The 19,091-nt window shown below is 38.4% G+C and overlaps 1 protein-coding gene across 9 annotated transcripts in view; it reads left to right on the top strand.

Annotated features, from left to right (window-relative positions):
• Positions 1-19,091, top strand: part of MYO3A (myosin IIIA) — a 120,562-nt gene that overhangs the window by 47,248 nt on the left and 54,223 nt on the right. For 8 of the 9 annotated variants that reach the window (XM_019285868.3, XM_019285865.3, XM_039548711.1 and 5 more), the window contains exons 6-13: positions 2,449-2,525; positions 3,793-3,938; positions 5,616-5,681; positions 6,077-6,232; positions 15,403-15,502; positions 17,836-17,952; positions 18,700-18,804; positions 18,887-18,970. In XM_019285868.3, coding sequence (XP_019141413.2) covers positions 2,449-2,525; positions 3,793-3,938; positions 5,616-5,681; positions 6,077-6,232; positions 15,403-15,502; positions 17,836-17,952; positions 18,700-18,804; positions 18,887-18,970 — 851 coding nt within the window. Of the gene's footprint in view, positions 1-2,448; positions 2,526-3,792; positions 3,939-5,615; positions 5,682-6,071; positions 6,233-15,402; positions 15,503-17,835; positions 17,953-18,699; positions 18,805-18,886; positions 18,971-19,091 lie in introns of those variants that run through there. The other variant, XM_039548714.1, reaches the window with a different exon arrangement.

The following is a 19,091-nucleotide window of genomic DNA, read 5'->3' as shown; positions in this document are numbered from 1 at the left end:
TACTGAAATGCTGGAAGAAATGTTACTAAGTGTGGAATTACATCATCTTTCCTCTATACACAGAAAAAGCCCAAGGAAATATCATTTGTGATAAGGCCTCCACTGCATAATCTGAAATGCCACTTTAGTGCTAAGAGCAAAAGGATTAAAAAAACCAACCAAACGAAAAGCACACAAAACCCCCAAGAGCCTAAAGAAAGTAGTGGTGAACAATTCAAATTAAATCAGTTTTTTACTGAAATAAAAGAACGGTGAGGAGGAAAAAATCTTCAGTTCATTTAATAATTACAGTTTGAAGAGGGAAAAAACCTGACAGTGAATAGATAGAGAAGATTGAACACATTAATGTACCTTTTATATTTTGTTCCTTATCTCTACAGAAAGTTATGATTATTTATAAAATCTGACACTGAAATAATAAAAATATAGTTAGTGCCTTTCTTTGCCTGCAGATCTGAATCCCATTTCCTTGTCCAAGACTGCAAAAAAAAGAGCTATGCACAGGGGACTCCCACAACACGGAGGAAGGGAGAGTAGCCTCAGCTCCCTCCAAAATCAAGGACCTCACTTAATAATGTCTGTTGGCATCCCTGCAATGGTTTCAGACTTGAGGTGATGTGTGCTTACTAAATGACATGTTTTTCTGAGAGCTCAGAACAGCCACAGACTCTGTGAGCCGGAAGCTGGACCTCAGACAACTCCTTGAGATGGTAAAAACAAAGCCCCTGCTTAGCTGAGTTGAAGTAGGATTGATGGACTTTGAGCTAAGACTCACGTTGTCCTGCTTTACATGATGCATAACACTGTATTGGACTTTCTGCAGACATAAAGAGAGAAAAAGATCCGGCTTTTTCAAGGCTGGTTTAGACTAGAGGGAGGCAACCACAAAGGCAGTGGTTGCATTTATCTCAAAGGAACAGGCGGGGTCTTCCTTGCAGCCTTTATTTTCAGATGTTGTGTACATTTCTGTGAGAGCCAAATGCAGATATTCAGTGAATCAGAGCTGAACATGTAGCTTTGGAGTGAAAAAACAGATCAAGCTCTCCATGGTTTCTTAACTGCACTGAAAAAAACCCCCAAACTATCAAACCCTATCCAGACAGAGGTTTAGCTAATAGTCCCATTGGATAGTTAATGTGAATTGCTCTTGTTATGAATTGTCTGCAGGCTTTTCAGGAAGAGAAGGTCAAGCGTTTTCAAACTAGACAATACAGAGCTGAAACTGGACAGTGGTGCTCGCTGGAGCTTCATGTGTTTCAGAAAAATGAGATGGAACTCACAGAGTGAAACTGAGTCTTTTTACATTTTAAAGAAAAAGCAGATGCATGTGGGAAGGAAAAATTGGTGAGCTCCAGTGTCAGTCAGACTGAGGCTGGAGCATGTATACGTAGAGCACAGGATCTTTCTGGCCATCCATGGCATCAGCTCTTCAAGAATATGCCTTTGGTGGACCTCAGTGTTGGCTATTATTCAAATCCATAATAGTTTAGGGCATGCAAGCTGAGGGGCTGTTTTTCTCTATGTGTGGACTTCACAGTTAATTGTGACTCATAAATCCATAATGGTTTAGGGCATGCTGGCTAAGGGGCTGTTTTTCTCCATGTGTCGTACTGTCCCCTTTGCATGCACTAAGAGCTATTTCCAACCAATACACCCTTGTTTTGTAAGGAAGGAAATTGGTGGCAGGCTGCTCAGAATTGGGCTGTAGCCCACTTGAATTTCTAATATTTCCGTGTCTTTTAACTCAAAACTGCAAAGAATCTTTAAATTTCAGAGTTCACTTACCAACTCTTGGCCTGAAATAGTTAATTCCGTAAACTACAGCTCATATTGCAAAGCTGATTTACAGGATTGTTGCTTTGAGAATGTGCTTTGAGCATGGAGAGACTTCTGCTTTTGTAAGAATTTTTGAGGTTTCACTGTTTTGTTGTTTCTTTTTTATGGCAGAGGAGTTAAGAGATGAGTATAGGTATCTTTTATAGCATTAACATGAAATATATATATATGCATATATATATATATATATACATACATGTATGTATAAAATGAAATAGACATTTAGTGTCAGTACTGAGCATTAGAAGCTGTGGAAGGTACAGTACTCCTCCACCCCCCCTGAAGTCTTTTACTGCTGTCTTAAAACAGGATATAGAAAACCTGTAATTAACCTGTCAAAATATATGGAGTCAGATTACTAATCAAATGCTCATTTGGGACTGAGTCCCAGTCCTGCTGAAGCCACTGGAAACAAGGATGCGGAGAACCTCTGCTGAAGTGCTGGGCACCTTTCAGGACTGGGCCTCTCTTTCCAGAGAACTGGGAAGATGTGTTTGAGATTCTCATGTGGAGAAGTTGTAGCATGACAAGATGAGGATGTCACCCTTCAGAAGGGCTGTCTTGGATGGAAATACCCACTGCTCTGATGACAGCTTCCCCTCATTCTTCCAGGTGTGTCTGCTCAGCTGACCAGCACTCGTCTCCGTCGGAACACCTCCGTGGGCACCCCATTCTGGATGGCTCCAGAGGTCAGGTTTCAAAATATTTTACCACTGGTACTTGAGCTGCTGTAGTCTGCATTTCTTCTTTGTCTTTCTTCCTGGTCCTTTCACCAAATGAAACAGCAATGTCCTTTTAAAAAGTGTTTTAAACCTTTTTTCTTACATGTTTGGAAGCATTAAGTTAAAATGGGGTTTATTTTTGAAATTATAATATTAGAGAGAGGGAGCAAGACACTGAAATGTTTACTAAAATGTTAAAGAATATAGAGTACTACTACTGATACTTTCCAGCCTTTCAAGCTCTGAAACTATAGATATCTCATCTCCCCGTGGATGGAAGGAGACCAGGTTGTTACTGTGACACATTATAGCTTCTTCTTCTTTGACTTCTACACCTGGAAAGTTTTAATACTATATATCCATACTTGTTGCAGCAAGAAATAGAAAATGTTATTATGAATGAAGAAGATGCACTGTGATTCTGTGGAGGTTTTTCCAGACTGAAATTGAAGCATTTAAAGATACATTTTAAGCTGAGACAGGAAAAATATTTCCTTATAAATAAGCTTATCTGCTTAGAGTATTTGTGTGCACGCAAACACATGCAAGTACATCTGTTTATAGCATGTGGAACTGCTCTGTTTATACACATTTATTTTTATCAACATACTCTGTTCATACACATACGTCTAACCATATAACTAATGGCATACATGTTGGTTTAGATCTGCAGCTAATGGAATGAAAAATTCTAGATTTATCCAGCATTATGGATGAGCTGAAATGTATATGAAGTTAACTGTTTTGCTGTGATCTAATGAACTTTGTCCAAATCCACTTGATCTGGAAATTGGCTGATTTGGTTGAATAAGGACCCAGTAAGATATAGTGAATTCAGCTTCTTTTTTCCTGATTGTTGCACTTCATAGAGAGAGCAGTATAGTTGCAATAGTTACTTAGCAGGAATAATCCATATAAAGAGTTGTAGGGCTGCTGAGTTTCCTTCTGCTTCCTCAGTTGTGGGATGCAGTTTATCACCTTCAGCTGAAAAAGCCATGGATTTGTACCTTTTTTTCATGTCAGAGAACATCTGGCCAGAGAACGTGGTGTTCACAGATACCTGCTTTCTCTAGTTCAAACATTGGGGGGGGTTTTGGCAATTGGATAGATGCTTTAGCTTTCTATATGTGTGCATGTCTGTTTATTTCACTGGATATTCTGTAAGAGATTCCTCCAACTGGGGGTGTACTCTTAAATCTGGACATTTGACCATCCCAGTCTTTTACTCCAACAGGTGATTGCCTGTGAGCAGCAGCTAGATAGCTCCTACGATGCTAGGTGTGATGCATGGTCACTGGGCATTACTGCAATAGAGCTGGGAGATGGAGATCCACCCCTTGCTGATTTGCACCCCATGAGGGCGCTCTTCAAAATACCAAGGTAATATCTTGATGTGTTTTGTTTGTTGACAGGTTAGATGGAACTTTTTCCTTAACTGTTACTTTCTTCAAACTTAGACCATGTAAAGACTTTCTTTATATTATTTATACTAGGAGATAGGTTAAAAATACTTTGCCCAGCTCTATTTTCTGCAGGCTCTGCTTCAACCATGTGTGCACATTGAGAAGTTCAGAGCTGACTGTAGCTACATTTGAGAAAAAGTCGTAAGGCGTTCTCCTGAGTGGGCTGCTGCCACATGAATGCAGGACTTACTTGAGTCCCGTATATTCTGTTACAAAGAATGACATGTGATAGAAATACAGTCTGAACGTGCCACTGTGGTGAACTGGTCCCATACCTGTCTTCAGGAGTTATCTTCTGTCCTTTGAAGCAAAGGTTGTTCCACCTCTCACATACATTTAGGCTTCAGCTGTTCATTAGCTTGTGCTGCTTCTGGAAGTTCCAGTGTTGCTGTGCTTGGGCAGTGCAAATAGCAACTTCTTTTGTGGTTTTTCCTTTGAAGCTGAAAATGTAAGTACCCAAAGTGCCACTTAAGGCATTTCACAGAACATCAATCTCCAGGTCTGTAGGTAATGATCATACAGTAGTAGTTTGTGGATTTCATCCTAAGAACTGGAGCAGTACTACAGCAGCTGAGCCCACATAGTGTATATAAGTGCTTAGAGTCCTTTTCAGCCGAGATGCCCAAACTAGTTTAAATTACCTATAGATTTAAGAAATCTTGGCTGACTTGTCACTGAATCAGACTATGAATGCTCTTCTAACCCTTGCTTGCTATGGGAAAAGCAGTTGCAAACTATTGTGGTCAGTCACTGGAGGTAGGACTTCAAAAAAACTTCTGGTTTATACTCTTACAAGTACTGGGCACCTCTCTGCCCTGGAGCAAATATAAGGTGAATACCCTTTTATTCCATTAGGTAAAACCTGAGAGTGATAGAGCAAACATTAAGCCACACTTAAGAAAAGAAGTTATGGTTGATTGAAAAGAGACAGCAAGTCACCTCATCTATCGATCGGTCATTCCTTTTGTCTTCACAACTGTACTCAGTAAAAATGTCACCTCTGAATGGAAGAAGACTGTCAAGACCATTTCAACTGAATTAACACCTAGAATAAACAGCTCTAACAATAGAAAAGAAAGCAGTATATTTTTTTATAATAGATCTGTATTTAGACTTTCACTTCTGACTTATCTTCTGATGAATGAGGAATAATTAATAAAGAACCAGTTCCTTTGGACACTTTGTTCAGCAATTTGATTAATTCAGTCCTTCTGAGAAAACTTAACCTAGAATTTCTTTTTAAAAATTCTCTTAAGAAAGTATATTGTTTCAGGCTTGAACGAAGGAACTTGCCATTACAAGTGAATAGTGATTAATGGGTTGTTAGTTTAATTTCCTTTTATTGATTTGATTGAAAAAATTACAGTGATTCTTAGCTACACTTGGTAGATCATCTTGATGCTATTTCTCCTTATTAGTTATGTAAAGTAGGAAAACCAACGAGGCATTGCATCATCTACCCATGCTCCTTTTACCAGTGGAAATCAATATCTTTTTTCAGTGGCCTTCTAAAACTCATTACTCAGCCTGCCTTCACACACTGTTTTTGTCAAGTGAGTAGCTTATTAACTTATCATCACACTGACCTTTGCAGGAATCCTCCTCCAACGCTACAGCAGCCTGAACTGTGGTCACCTGAATTCAACGATTTCATTAACAAGTGAGTAACAACTGAGACCACTCTGGTTGAATATGGAACATGTGCAAATGTCATGTGTAAAACATCTTTTGTGGAAATCTGTTGCAACTAATACTCTTCCTTAAAAGGCTTGTTTGTAAATCCAGTTTGATTTCCAAGTGAGGCTCCGTATTTAAAACATGATAAAATATTTCAAAACCTTGACATTTCTTAATTTAAAGAATATTTAGTTTTAAAATGCATTAATTTAACTTCTTGGACTCATGAATTCTGTGAAGTCGTATTAGTTTTCAGTGCAGAACTCTTTTGATTAAGATGGATGTATTTATTATGGAGGCATGAATTAACTCCAGACAAGCATTTCAAAACTTAACTGCAAACCCTCAATGATCATATGTTTTTTTCTGCCAGCACAGGTGCTTGACTAAAGATTATGAGAAGCGTCCAACAGTATCTACTCTTTTGCAGCATGATTTTATTAAGCAAATTGAAGGAAAAGAAAACGTGCTACAAAGGCAACTCATGGAATTTATTGATGTTCATCAACAAATGGGAGTCACTGAAAAGGCAAGGTAAAAGTAGCTAAAAAGTAGATAAGCTGGGTCAGTTTTGATATTTCCACTGTTTCAGAATGACTAGCACTCAGAGATAGATTCAACCCTTGTAATTTTTAGCTGGCAAAAAAATAGCCTAATTTTTGGGGTCCCCTGTACAGCCAATGGAAAGAGAGATGCATCATGATTCACATGTGCAATGAAACAATCTTTAGAAGTGCCTTCCCTTTCTTCTGTGACTCAAGATATAGTCTTAGACCCCAGCTTCTAGAAAGCTAAGGTTAAGTGAAATTAATGTTTGTCATTTTCTTCCACTTGCATGGTCAGCTAATGTTTAGTTTGAGCAAGTATGCTAAAAATCACTAGTGAGGTTCCTGCAGGAATTGGATCTTTCTGACTAAAAGAAGTGATAATGGTAGCAGAATGTGTTTTGCAAACTTCAAATATTATGTCTTCTTGAATATTTTCTTTCTTCCACTAGTATTTAAGTGATATCAATTCTGAACAAATCACTTAACACCTGATGGCTTTTATTTAAAATACTTGACAAGGTCTCAGCTCAATTTTACAATTGAAAAAACTCCACACAGTACACTCATGTATCAGCTGTGAAATGTAGTAGATTAGCATTGACATAGTACTGGTGTGACTGCTCCTGCCTCAAGGTAAAGCATGATGATTTTTCTTTGTTTTTTTAAAGGGAATATGAAATTTAAAAGACATTTTTGCATTATCATCTGTGTGGAAAAAGCTTATTAAAATCTGCCACATTTCCTTTCACACATTCATAGTAACAATATATACAGCAGTCGTCATTTCTAGTTCTGGAGAATTTTCTATTTACTCTATGCTTTGAAGATAATAGTAAAAATATATTTCTAAATAATTATGATATTGAAGTTTTCTTAGACTTTAAGTGGATGTGGGAGGAGCAATGCTTTCTCTTTTCTGACACCTCAGTATAAAACTATGCATTTGGCTTAAATTTAAGCTTCAGACTGGATTTATATGCTCTATGTATTGCAGACTTGACATTTGCTTAATCCAGAAAGATTCTTGAATTCAAATAAGCTTGTTGGATGTCAGTGCTGAGCACTAAACCAGCAACATAATCCAGACTTCAAATAGCATTTTTTAAAAAACACAGGGAAATGATATGTGGCAAAATAAGTCCAAACCACTGAGTTATATGAATTGAAATCCTGTTAACACTTGTGATATTAGTCCTTTTAAAGCCTAAATAATTTTGAAAAAAAATCCAGCTTCTAAGTCAATTAGATATTGTGACCTTTTTTACCCATTTTAGGGAACTCATTTTTGTTTTCATAGTCTTTATTTTTTTCTCAAAATCCTTTTTTTTTTTTTATGTAAATGCTGCATAAAGCAAAATACATGAACTTTTTTTTCCTGTACAATACAAACATAGGGAAAGTGGCCCAATTTGCACGTGCACAGAGCAGTCAAGTGGCACAGGAACCAGATAATCTACTGGTATTTTCTCTGTCCTGTTTAGACTGTGTTTTATAAGCTGGTGACTCTTCACGAGAACAAAAATTTAAGGGAATGTATTACTATGTGATGAAGTTACCTATGCTTTTATGGTTGATCAAGTGTAACTTTTACGTAGAATTTCTCAAAGGAAAACAGAATACTGTTTTTCAAAATAATAATAATAATAATTTCTAATCTGAAACTATGCAAAAAATGTACTTATTTAATTCAGAGTGTAATTTAAATTGCATGGTTAAAGCATAGCCCATGTTTCAGTTTAGCAGTTTAAAATACTACCAAGTAGTATTCCCAACCTAAATGATTCTGTGATTGTGTAATTTTGTGAAATACGCTCTAAGACTGACTATGGAACAGCATTTGTGTTTTTTTCTGCTGTGAGTGATAAGAGATTATACAAAGATCTTTGAGTTCAATAGTCATGTTTTTTTCAGTCTTTTAATACTAATCATATGTATCTTCTAACCTTTAATCTGCACAGAACAAATGGTGTTAAAAGCACTGTCTGTACAGAAGTACCATGTAAATCTGATTTAGAGTCAAGACATAGGTGGTATAGTGACAAGTCCCCTGGAAGAGCTGCTTTTCTTGCTTGTGCTATTCTAGGACTGTTTTTACACTGATGTGTTAGGGTCCATCCTACTGTGAAATTTCTGAACTTCCACCAGTTGCTGGCAACTTTCCTTGTAAAACTTCTTCCTGATCTCGAGCTCACACTCTCTCAGTCCCCAATTTGAAGGCATAACTCTCCTCCTTCTTGACAATGGGAGTGACAGTGGGAAGCAGGTAGTTAAAGGGATTAAAGATCTCTTCCTTCCACTGAGGGAAGAAATCCTGCTACCTGTGCTGTGTTGTAAAAATTGGCATTGGAATATAAAGTCAGTAAATTTGGTAATGTTGACTTAAAGCTGAAAGTTAGGAATCCAGTTATTTTCTCTGTATGTGTTTACTCTCCTCGTCAAATTTGACTTTACTAATTGCAGTTTTGTATTTCAAAAGAAAAAAGAAAAATACTTGGAAATTAATAGCTGAGGACCAGCCACTAGGTTTTATTGTGTTCAATATTTCTGTTTTCACTCAAAATCAAGTCACCTTCTTAGCTCATTGTGCTGAGGTGTAATTTGGTTCTGAATGCCTTCTGCAGCGATAGTCTGTTGATGTGCTTGTGATCTTACCTTGTTGTTTGCTGAATGTGCAGCTGATGCAGTTCAAAAAGAAAAGCTCATTATATTATGTCACATTCCCAGAGTTTTTTTGCAGAAGGCCTTACCCTCAGATCCAATGTTTGTGCACTGTGTGTGCTCAGGAAGGATGTGTAATCTCTAGGCACAGAGTGGAGCCACCTTGAAGTCACTCCCATTGGCACCCATGTTCCTGAGGTTTTTTCCAACACTGAGGAGTCACCGAGTCATTAGGGCCCTCAGAACTTTCCCAGTGTTGTTATTCTAGCGAAAGGGAACCAAGGTTTAGGTTCTGCATTGTACTGCATCCTTTCAAGAGCTGGAAACAAGAGGAAGAGAGCCCACCAACCACCTGACTAACCAGAGAAATTTCAATTAACACTGATAAAACTTTAAATAGCAAAGTGTCGCAGCCTGGCTCCAGACTTAATGAAAGTGATAGAAGATAATACTAGTTTTTAAGTAGCCTTTGAGCAGTGTTCTAGCACTGGAATATCTTGTGCTCAAGACTCAAATAAAGCATGAATACTAGCAATGAGCTTCATTAAAAATTCCACTTTTTTACTTTGAGCAAATGCAGTACATTTTTCTCCAAAATCATAATTTTTTTATGCTAATAATATCTATTTGCAACTTAACCTTTTCTAGCTCGGAACTCAGGCTGAAATGACAATAAGAATAGCAGGAGAAAATATCCCTTGATACATTAACATTTTCCCATAGCATCCTGACTGAAACATCTTTAAAATCTGTTGCTGGGAATGATATATGATCTATATATCAAATATGCTACATGAGATATGCTATATGGGATAAATTCACATTGGAGAGGTGATGAAGCAGGCAAAGTTGCATACTAAATGCAATTAATTTTGCTGGGTTTTTTGTGAGGAGAGTCACTTTCAGGACAGGGGCTTTGAGCTTGACAAAGGCCTTCAGTATAGCGGTAGAGCTGTTAAAATTTATAATTAGTGATGAAAATAGTTATTAAAAATGAGCATTGCAGCATATACCCCAAAACAGTTCTAAAAATACACTTCTTGCTGGGCCAAAAGAGGGAAAAAATCCCTGCATTGTAAAGAATTTTACTCTGCAACAGAAATAGCTGTCTTTGAAACAACCTTCAGAACTGTCGCATCTACACCTGACAGTCAGGCTTGTAAGACTTTTATCTTGAGTTGTTTGGCTGTCTTCTTCTTGACTGCTGTTACAATAATCTCTGCAGAAATATGCAATGATTAGTACATTGTGTATTTCCTGGGAATTGTGAGTCATTCCAGAATGAGCTGTACATATGAGGGATATTCAGTGCACCTAGATTTCAGCAAATGACTCTGGTCCCCAGATTAAGAGTCATCTTTATATATTCCCTGAGTAATTATGGGAAAGAGACCTATTCTACTGCAAAACAATGCAAAAGTTTTGGGTGAGCTGAATTATTTTTTTCGGAGTTTGTACTCCTGTATTGGTCATATAGGGTTAGCACTGAAGGCAGTAACAGAATATTAAACAGTTGCTCTATTTAATGGTATGGAAATATCAGGGAGATAATTTCACAGAAGTTCACGTACAACATGCACAAAGGTGGTTGTCAATTTATTTACCCATAGTTAAAGCAGGGAGTACCAGAAAGTTTCCTTTCGTGACTTTCCCTGATTGCACAGACTTGTGTCACTCGTTTTCTGGGTGTACACTGTCCCAGTCTCTCTGACTCATCCTGCCAGTGGAAAGCAGCTGACAGCAATCCTTCAAGCTCAGCTCTGCAGGGCAGGCTGTAGCAGAGGGTGGGAGATCACCATGCTGGCTTGACAAAGACAGTATGAGAAATGGAACAAGGTAGTACACATGGAGTCCAGTGCTGTCTTGGCCAAGGCCTCCAGATGACATCTGGATTGGAGTAGTCACTTAAATGGAAGGTTTTAGAGTTCCAGTTCAATCTTTGAGCCCTTCAGGCCAGTTCTTCCTCTCTTGGGACTCAGTGTGGGCTTTGTTATACCAAGAAGCGTGTGCTTCTGCATTGAGGACACTCCTGTGTAGGATGGCTGTGCTGCGAACTTCTCTCAGGCTGTAGAAGCAGTAGGGAGTTCTGGGGACAAAGGCCTTAGAATAAGCACAACTCCAGTCCCATAGGCTTCTTGCTAATACACATCTCTATAGGTGAATAATGTTCTTCTATATAACACGATAGACAACAGCAATGCCTGAATGAAGAACAGTTTACCTTTTGAGGAAAACAGGAGGAAGATGTTCCTTCTGCATCCAGAACTCCTCAGGAGAAATTCTCTGCAAGTGGTACTTTACTGTTGTGCCAGACCACTTGCTCAGCAACTCATTTCTTCTGAAGGTGGGACTAGTCAGCAGGCATTGCTTACCCTTGGAGCTTCTCCTTTATCATCTCAGTACAGCTGTGACCATAGTGCATGGGCCTGACTCATGATGAACTAATCCCAAAGAGTCCTTTTAGAGGTCTCCCATTTGCTCAGTTGAGAACACATATTTCCCCCTGAAATTTGTCAGGGATACAGCTGTTGCTTGAGGCTTTTGTTGAAGGATTAATAATCTGCTTTTTTTACAGGTCATGGTAAAGCAGCACAAGCTTTGTCAAACAAATTGTGCAGAGCTGGGCACAGACCACCTCTGAATCAAAAGCCCCACAGCTCTGCAGGGCAAGTGTGTGCTCTCAGCAACATTGCATAAGCTGCAGCACAGCTCCCTGAGACTGCAGCCTGTAGTCTCAGTGCTGTGAATGTTTTAAATACGGGGGGAACGCAGGTTTGTCTGCAAAGCATTGTGCAGATGCAGCTGGAGGCTTATCACTGGAGTCTTACACTTTCTAAAGTCAGGTACAGATTTTTTATAGATATCAGACTGTAGTTTTATTTAAGCAGATTTCACAAGATATATCTTTGAAGACAAGATTTTGATTTTAAGTGTGAATTAATATTGCTTTGTGCAGCCTCCAGAGAAATAGAATCACCAGCAATGACAGATCCTGTAGAGGTTTTTCTGTGTTGCTTTTTTGTCATTTTACTGGTGGTTTTAACTGCTGGGATGTGTACAGCTGTTTCCACCTTCACCTTACAAAAATGTCATTATTTTTAGTTTCTTATTTACAAACAAACTAAGGCCAGCCCTATTCCTGTCACTTCTTAGTCTGTAGATGATTCTCCAACCGGTTTAGGCAGGGAGTTCAGCAGGGCATCATGAGTCACACTTTCCTTTTCATGGTATTTTTGGAACTATCAGAAATCTTTTAAATACATTCTGACAATTTGAAGAAGAAAAGCTGCGGTTGCCTCATTTTGATTTAACTGAATCTTGAAAGATAAGCGAGGGAGGGGGTTGTTGGTGTGAAAGAGAATGCACAGAAACAATGAGGCCTTGGCTCATTTTCTTGTCCATACTGCATTGATGTTTCTGGCCTTTAGCTGCCTGAATTGCTTGTCGGGCATGCTTGTAAAATCCAATGCCTCCAACACATTTTTGAGCAGAACAGAGATATGTGTTATTTCAGTTCACAATGTCTATGTGCATGATCTTAATGAAACTTCAGCATTGATGTCAACAGCACTGATGTGGGTTTTTTTAAAGTGGTTGGAGCGAAGCAGTATAACTGCCCTTGAGGGGTCTGTGCCCTTTGACAGCAGAGTGGAAAAATATTGTGTTCTGCAAATCTGCCACTCTTACATACTCTGGAGAATGGAGAGTATAATCTGGTCCAACAAGCACTAGTGTTCTCATAATGTCAGCTGAAGAGGATTACAGGAGGATCGATTTTATGTAATTAAACTTGCCTGGCATACACAGAGATTTGTTTCCTTAAAAGAAAAAAAAATAGAAAAAGAAAAGTGTCCATAACTGGAGCATTCTCCTTCCTTCCTTCCTGCAAGGCAGTTGTTAGCTTCCTACATTAAATGAAAAATGGTAGTTGAAACTAATCCTGGGAAATATCACTCTCTCACTGATACGCAGTAACATTTAAGGATTTAACATATTAAAAAAATATGTGTTCGATGTGTAACAGTTCCACCAGCAATGGAAAGCAAAGCTTGAGAGATACTTTGTTTTGGATCTTTCTTCAGTAATGGAAAAAGTAGAACAGCAGAGCTTGACATAGTCCTGCAATTCCCACATCTTTCCCTTGTGTACATATTGATAGGTCTCTCTCAAAGTCACACTGATATTAGATGCATCCTCTGGACACAAAATGACCTTCATACAGGTGCGAAGGAGAAATCGTTTCAGCTGTCCAAATTTAAATTTTTTCAAATGTAGCTGTTAAAAATAGGTATAAATAGGAGTGTGAATTATAGAGGGGATAGATTTCTATTGAGAGGGTAGCATATTGCCTGCACCTCTGACTTTGGATTCAGTAATGTCCTTTAGCTGGTAAATGCAAATCAAACAGCAGCAGATTATGCAAGGCTAAGGAGTTAATTTAAATCTTAATATTACCATGTCCTTTTTAATACAACCTGGGGGTACATGCTACCAAAAATTGTCTCAATACTGTTATTGCAAGGACAGTACTATCAGGACAGCTCTTGTGGTACAACTGGATTCCAAAGGAAAGGGAAGAATAGGTCAAACCTGGGATCTTGTAGATCCTGTCAGTCCTATGGTTCATTGTGCTTCCGGGTCACTTAGCCTCCTCACTGGATTCTGTGCTGTTATTTTGGCACAGAAACTGTGAAACTATGGTAGCTCTTGCAAGGAATTCTTTGTATCTCGATATTAAAGTTGCAGAATTAGTCAGCTATGAGTGTGGAGCTCCTGCCTTTGCATTGTGGACAATTAAAAGATTTCAGTGGTAGCTGGCACCTGTGTAAAGGAGGAAGATACTGCGCCATTTCTGGCACCAGGGTGAGAACAGGCCATTCTGTCATCCTCAGGGAATGATTGCTAGAGACAAGAGAAATTGAAAGAAGTGATAGATGAAGTGCCCTCCTGTCTGGATTTCCATCATCCACATTGTGATTGCACTTACAGTTTGGGAGGACATAATTTGCCCATTTCTTCCAGTCCCTTTTCAGTCCTGGCAGTTAGTAATTGCACCAAGTCCTTCCCTGCTTGAGTTTCTGCACCTATATTCCTCATCAGGGCACAGCCAGAATGACCTGAAGTAGCACTCATGAACTAGGTGATTCCCATTAAGAGGTACAGCCCATTAAACTATGCAGTAAATTGGTGGGTGTTCAGAAGTCTCTTAGCCTTCCCCATCGGTGTGATGTTCACTCACTCTAACTTTCCATCTTGGTGTGACTACACTCCTTCTCCTGTCATCTGTTCACTGTATATCAAAATTCTTGCCTGTGTAGAAAACACCTGTCTGCTTTTAGCCATGCCATGTATCCAAATATCAAAATTAAATAAAGAATTTCCCTGGTCTTGTCTGGGATCAAGGTAAGGAGTGAGTGCTTCACACAACAGTTTCCCTGCTGTCTCAGTTTACTTAGGTATATGTTCCTTGTGTTTGAGAGGTGCCTTCCTACCAGTGGCATCAAGGGAGGTGAGGTCGTATCAGGAGATCAGATTTGCTTGATAGGTTTTCTGTGCTTATGCCTTATTACACATCTGAGCTTGATTTAGTTTGTGAACTCTGCTATTACTTACGCAGTTTCCCTTTTCCTCATTTTCCCTCATCTCGTAAAAGCAAGTATAACTGATATGAATTGTAAATCTTGCATTCTCTGCTGCTTTTGCTCTATTTAGCAATGCCTTTACTCTTGGATAAAGAATAATTCAAGTCTCTAGGAATTTTCTTGCTAATTAAAATAAGACTGCATAAAGCTAATTTTTTGTTTGATTGATGGAGAAAAGAAATCTAACTTTAAGACAAATTTAAAGTTAAACTTGAAGTTTAACCCTGGTAAGAAAGATATTTGAAATTTTGTTTCATTCTCTTGTATGACTTTTTTTCCTGGTGAGTCCAAGAAAATTTGGTCAAGATGTATTTCACTTAGCCCAGTGGTCCTGTAGCACTTTGCTCTATACTGTGATCATCTCAGCCAGAGTTCAGAGCACTGTCATTAATAAGCTAGAAATGTTTTCATCCTGAATGCTTTGTCTGCATCATCTTTGCTGCACTATTTCATCATACACCCCAGGTTTGTCCTATCCATAATTTTTGTCAGGATCTTTTTGCATGTTGGTGCCAGAGTTTCACTATTACATGCTTTATGAAGATGTTCTCTTTTTTTACTTGTATTAGCAAGCTCCAGTCTTGCAGCTGATGTGGGGGTGTGATCTAAGCAGGGATCTGTAGAGTGACAAAGTTCTTCATTGTAGTGGTTCTGGGTTCAAATCATAGCTTTTGAATTGTCAAGTACAGGTGTGCTGTACCAAGAAGTTGACTCCTGTCCTGCTATTCAAACATTTGTGTGTGTTTAAATTCAGAACAATGGAAAGTTGGAATGTTTTGGCCTTCAAGATGGTTGCAGATGTAAGATCTGTTCTGTGTTTCCTTATGTCAGGAGATTGTATCTCTTTCTCTTTTAGATTTGAACGTATTCATACAAAGAAAGGGAACTACAGTAAGTCACTAGTTTCAAGCCAAGAAGAGGTAGATGATTTAGCAACCTTGGAGGTACTGGATGAGGTAAGAATCTCTTTTTTCATATTTTCCTGAAGAGGAGTAATCACATATTAAATTACAATGGTATGCTGTTGATTTTCAAATTCAACCGTAGTTGAATTTGTGTGAATTTACACAACATCAATTGTGTAAGTGTACAATGACATTTCACCACTTTATGCCAAATACTTTTGATAAGATTTACTGTGTCAGAAAGGTTTCAACTCAAAGCTAAAACAATCTCTGGAGTTACAGCTGTGGACCAAACAGTATTGTAACACCATTGACTAAACAGAATTTGTATCACTGGATTTTATTACAGCTAAGTATCCAGTTTGCAACAGTGTCTTAACCTGAAATTGGTCTCGGTCCAAGACCTTCGGTCCCTGTTGCTTAAACACTGAGAGTTGTCTTAAACTAGCTTACCATACTCTCCCAGACTGGGTTCTCGCTGACTTATTTTAGTGTGGACATGCATGAGGGTCAATTTATGTCCACTGAGACTCTGACCTGTCAATACCTGCTGCTGAACTTCTGGCAAAATTACTGATAAAAATATCACTGGTTTGTCAAAGTTCGAAAATGAGTCCTCTAGGAGTAGGGGAGCATGGCATAAGGGAGGGAAGAAGTCTGCTGTGTCTGTGCTTTAAGCTTCAAAACCAGAAAGAAGAATCAGGCCACAACACATTATCTGTAGGTCTTAGAGGCCATCAGTGGTTGTAAAAAACCTGTCATTCTTCATCTACTGGGCTGTGCATAGACTATAATTCACATTCTCTTATCTGTAAAACTTCTATGGTATTGTGTATCTTTGTCAGTCCAGAATACTCATTGTGGCACTTGAGCTGGTAAACTATATAATGCTGACAGCTCGTGGAACATTTTCCATCTCCCAAGAGCTTAGTTACAGTAGCTTAATGTTTAGTTAATTCTAATTGAGCTAATCCAAACTTCATCTACTGCACAAGGTTCAGGTTTAAGCATTTTTTTAGTATTGGGAAAAGTAAGACTGTTTGGGGTTTTTTTATCTTTCACCATGATACATTTTTTTTTATCTTTTACCATGATACATAGAAACAATCCAAGCTAAAGAGATTTTACTGCACAAAGAAACAGACAAGCTGGAATATATCCCATCTCCTCAGAGGTGGAGCATTCTCATGGAAGTCCTCAGGAAGCCTCTGTCTAAATGCACCATTTGACTGTGTGGTGTTACTAAATCAAATCCAATTTAAAACCTCTTTCACATATGAATAACAGCTTTCTTCCACTCAAATTTTTCTTCCAGTTTAGATATCCCCATCATCAGAGCAAGACAAGAGACCTTCTATTGATGCAAGAAATAATTTCAAAAAGGGCAGAAGTTCTCCTAAACTAATTCTGTAACATGAATCTGGTTTGGCCAAAAACAAAGAGAGCATTCAAAACCAAAAAGTTTATCAAGGCAATGGAAAACCAAGATTCTCTCCTTATGTTTTCTCATGAAGGAAATATAACCTCTACAGCTGTTGAGAATTCAGCTTTTAAGTGTATTAACCAGGACACAGTGTACAACACTGTGAATAGATGGATGGGGAAGGAAAGCAATTCCTTCTGTAGTCCTCTGCTGCCAGTTGTTCTGTTCCACTGGGTATGGGGCCTATATATTTTCACGTGTACCTGAGATTAGTCTCAAGGCTGGTTTGAATTTCTTCATTCAGCTCTGTGGCCTGTTTTGATTGGAAACCTAACCAGGCACTTTATATACCCAGCTGTGTATGCAGAAGAAGCGGAGGGAAATTACATCAAGAAATTTGAATGCCACTAATGGGCCCTTCTTTTTTCTTCGTTGAGGGAGGACTGGCTCTGCAACAGCAAAGAACAATCACAGCAGAGACTGGCTGGCAATACAGAAAGATGCCTTATTGTTTACATTAAGGGGAACCAAACAGTTGAACATCTGTGTTGTATCATAACTGAGAGTAATGTTAAAGCAGCTGTAATAGCAGTTATGGACTCAATCATATGGCTCTTGCTTGATAAGTTACATGAAACTTTAGTATTAGAAACGTAGACAAGACTGTCTCATGGAAACCTCTGATGAAATGAATGAAAGCAGTACTTATTAACTCCTTCTTCTACAGCTGCTTGGGGATCTGTAAATATATATTGTTCAAAGTGAGTTTGGACACAAAAAATTAGAAATGCCAGTGTGTTTGAAAATACCACTTTCTTTTGATCATGATCGATTGTATTCCTGACTATAAATACCTTCCCTACTTATCCTCCCTCACTGAAACTATATAAATATTTTATACATTTTCCTAATATTCTCTTTTCCCCCATGTGATTCATTGTTCCTGTTCATTTTCCATCAGAATACAGTAACAGAACAGCTGCAGAAGGGTTATGCCAAGGATCAGATCTACACATATGTTGGGGACATTCTCATCGCTGTCAACCCATTTCGGAACATAGATATTTATTCTTCACAGGTGTGAAAATTTAGGTTTGGTTATTTTAAACTAGCACCAATTTCCACTAAAATATAAATATTCATGTTAAGTATAAAGTAAGACCATTCTTGAGATTTATTTTAGCTTACTCTGAAAAAGAGAATTACCAGTAGATATGTTCTTTCAAGTGTACATTGACACACATTCCTAACACGTGCTGAATTTCAGCACAGAAATGAGAAACTCAAATAGGATTCATTTCTGGTGGTTTTATGTCTATAGTGTAGATTGTGCACAAAGCAACCCTGTAAAAGATTAACTTCTGTGAATCTGTCTCCCTGTTATACAAAAGGGGAAAGATATTAAAGTCTGATCATACAATAATTTGGGCTTATTAATTATCAGAAACTACAGGTACAGAAAAGATCTTATGTTTTAACATCAATATCATGCAGGGATGTTAATAAGAAGTGAAGCACAAGTAAATTTAAATGGTAAGTTGGAACTATGATGTCTGAAAACAGTAAATTTTCTCCTAATAAATTGAGTTTCATAGTGTAATCAGGGCAAAAAGTATAGAAAATTGCACTTAATTTTTTTAAGCCATTCTTATAGTACTAAGTACATACAGATTCATGGTATAGTGAGTACAGTAACAGCTCCCTCAGAAAACATCAGTGCTGGAAACCTCAGCATGCTGTACACTAATCTAAAACTAAAACCAAACTTCAATTTAAAAAAGTTTTTAAAGGACAGTGGTAATGTTTTTGTTTTTCTTACACTTAGCATTCCAAACTGTACATTGGAGCCAAACGGACTGCCAACCCTCCTCACATTTTTGCTGTTGCTGACATAGGCTATCAGTCCATGGTGACATACAACTCCGATCAGGTATAGATGAGGTGTCTAATTACATCCTCTGCCAGGCTGAGGGATGTGTGAGGAGCTCAGAGTCTTTTTCTGTTCTCTGCAGTGTATTGTTATTTCTGGAGAAAGTGGAGCTGGCAAGACACAAAGTGCTCATCTGCTGGTTCAGCAGCTCACTGTCCTGGGCAAGGTAAGTGGCGGAGGGGATGTCTCTGTAAGGCTTTGCTAGCTTGGGCCTAAAGGGCTGAACCTATGGACAGGGTATTGGTTGTGGGGTGAGATTGTTGCATATTTTCCAAAGAACATTGGAA

This window comes from Corvus cornix, chromosome 2, assembly GCF_000738735.6.
Source record: "Corvus cornix cornix isolate S_Up_H32 chromosome 2, ASM73873v5, whole genome shotgun sequence".
In the NCBI taxonomy this organism is placed as follows: Eukaryota; Metazoa; Chordata; class Aves; order Passeriformes; family Corvidae; genus Corvus; species Corvus cornix.
Note: the sequence above shows the minus strand (reverse complement) of the source record. Positions and strands in the feature narration are given on the sequence as shown.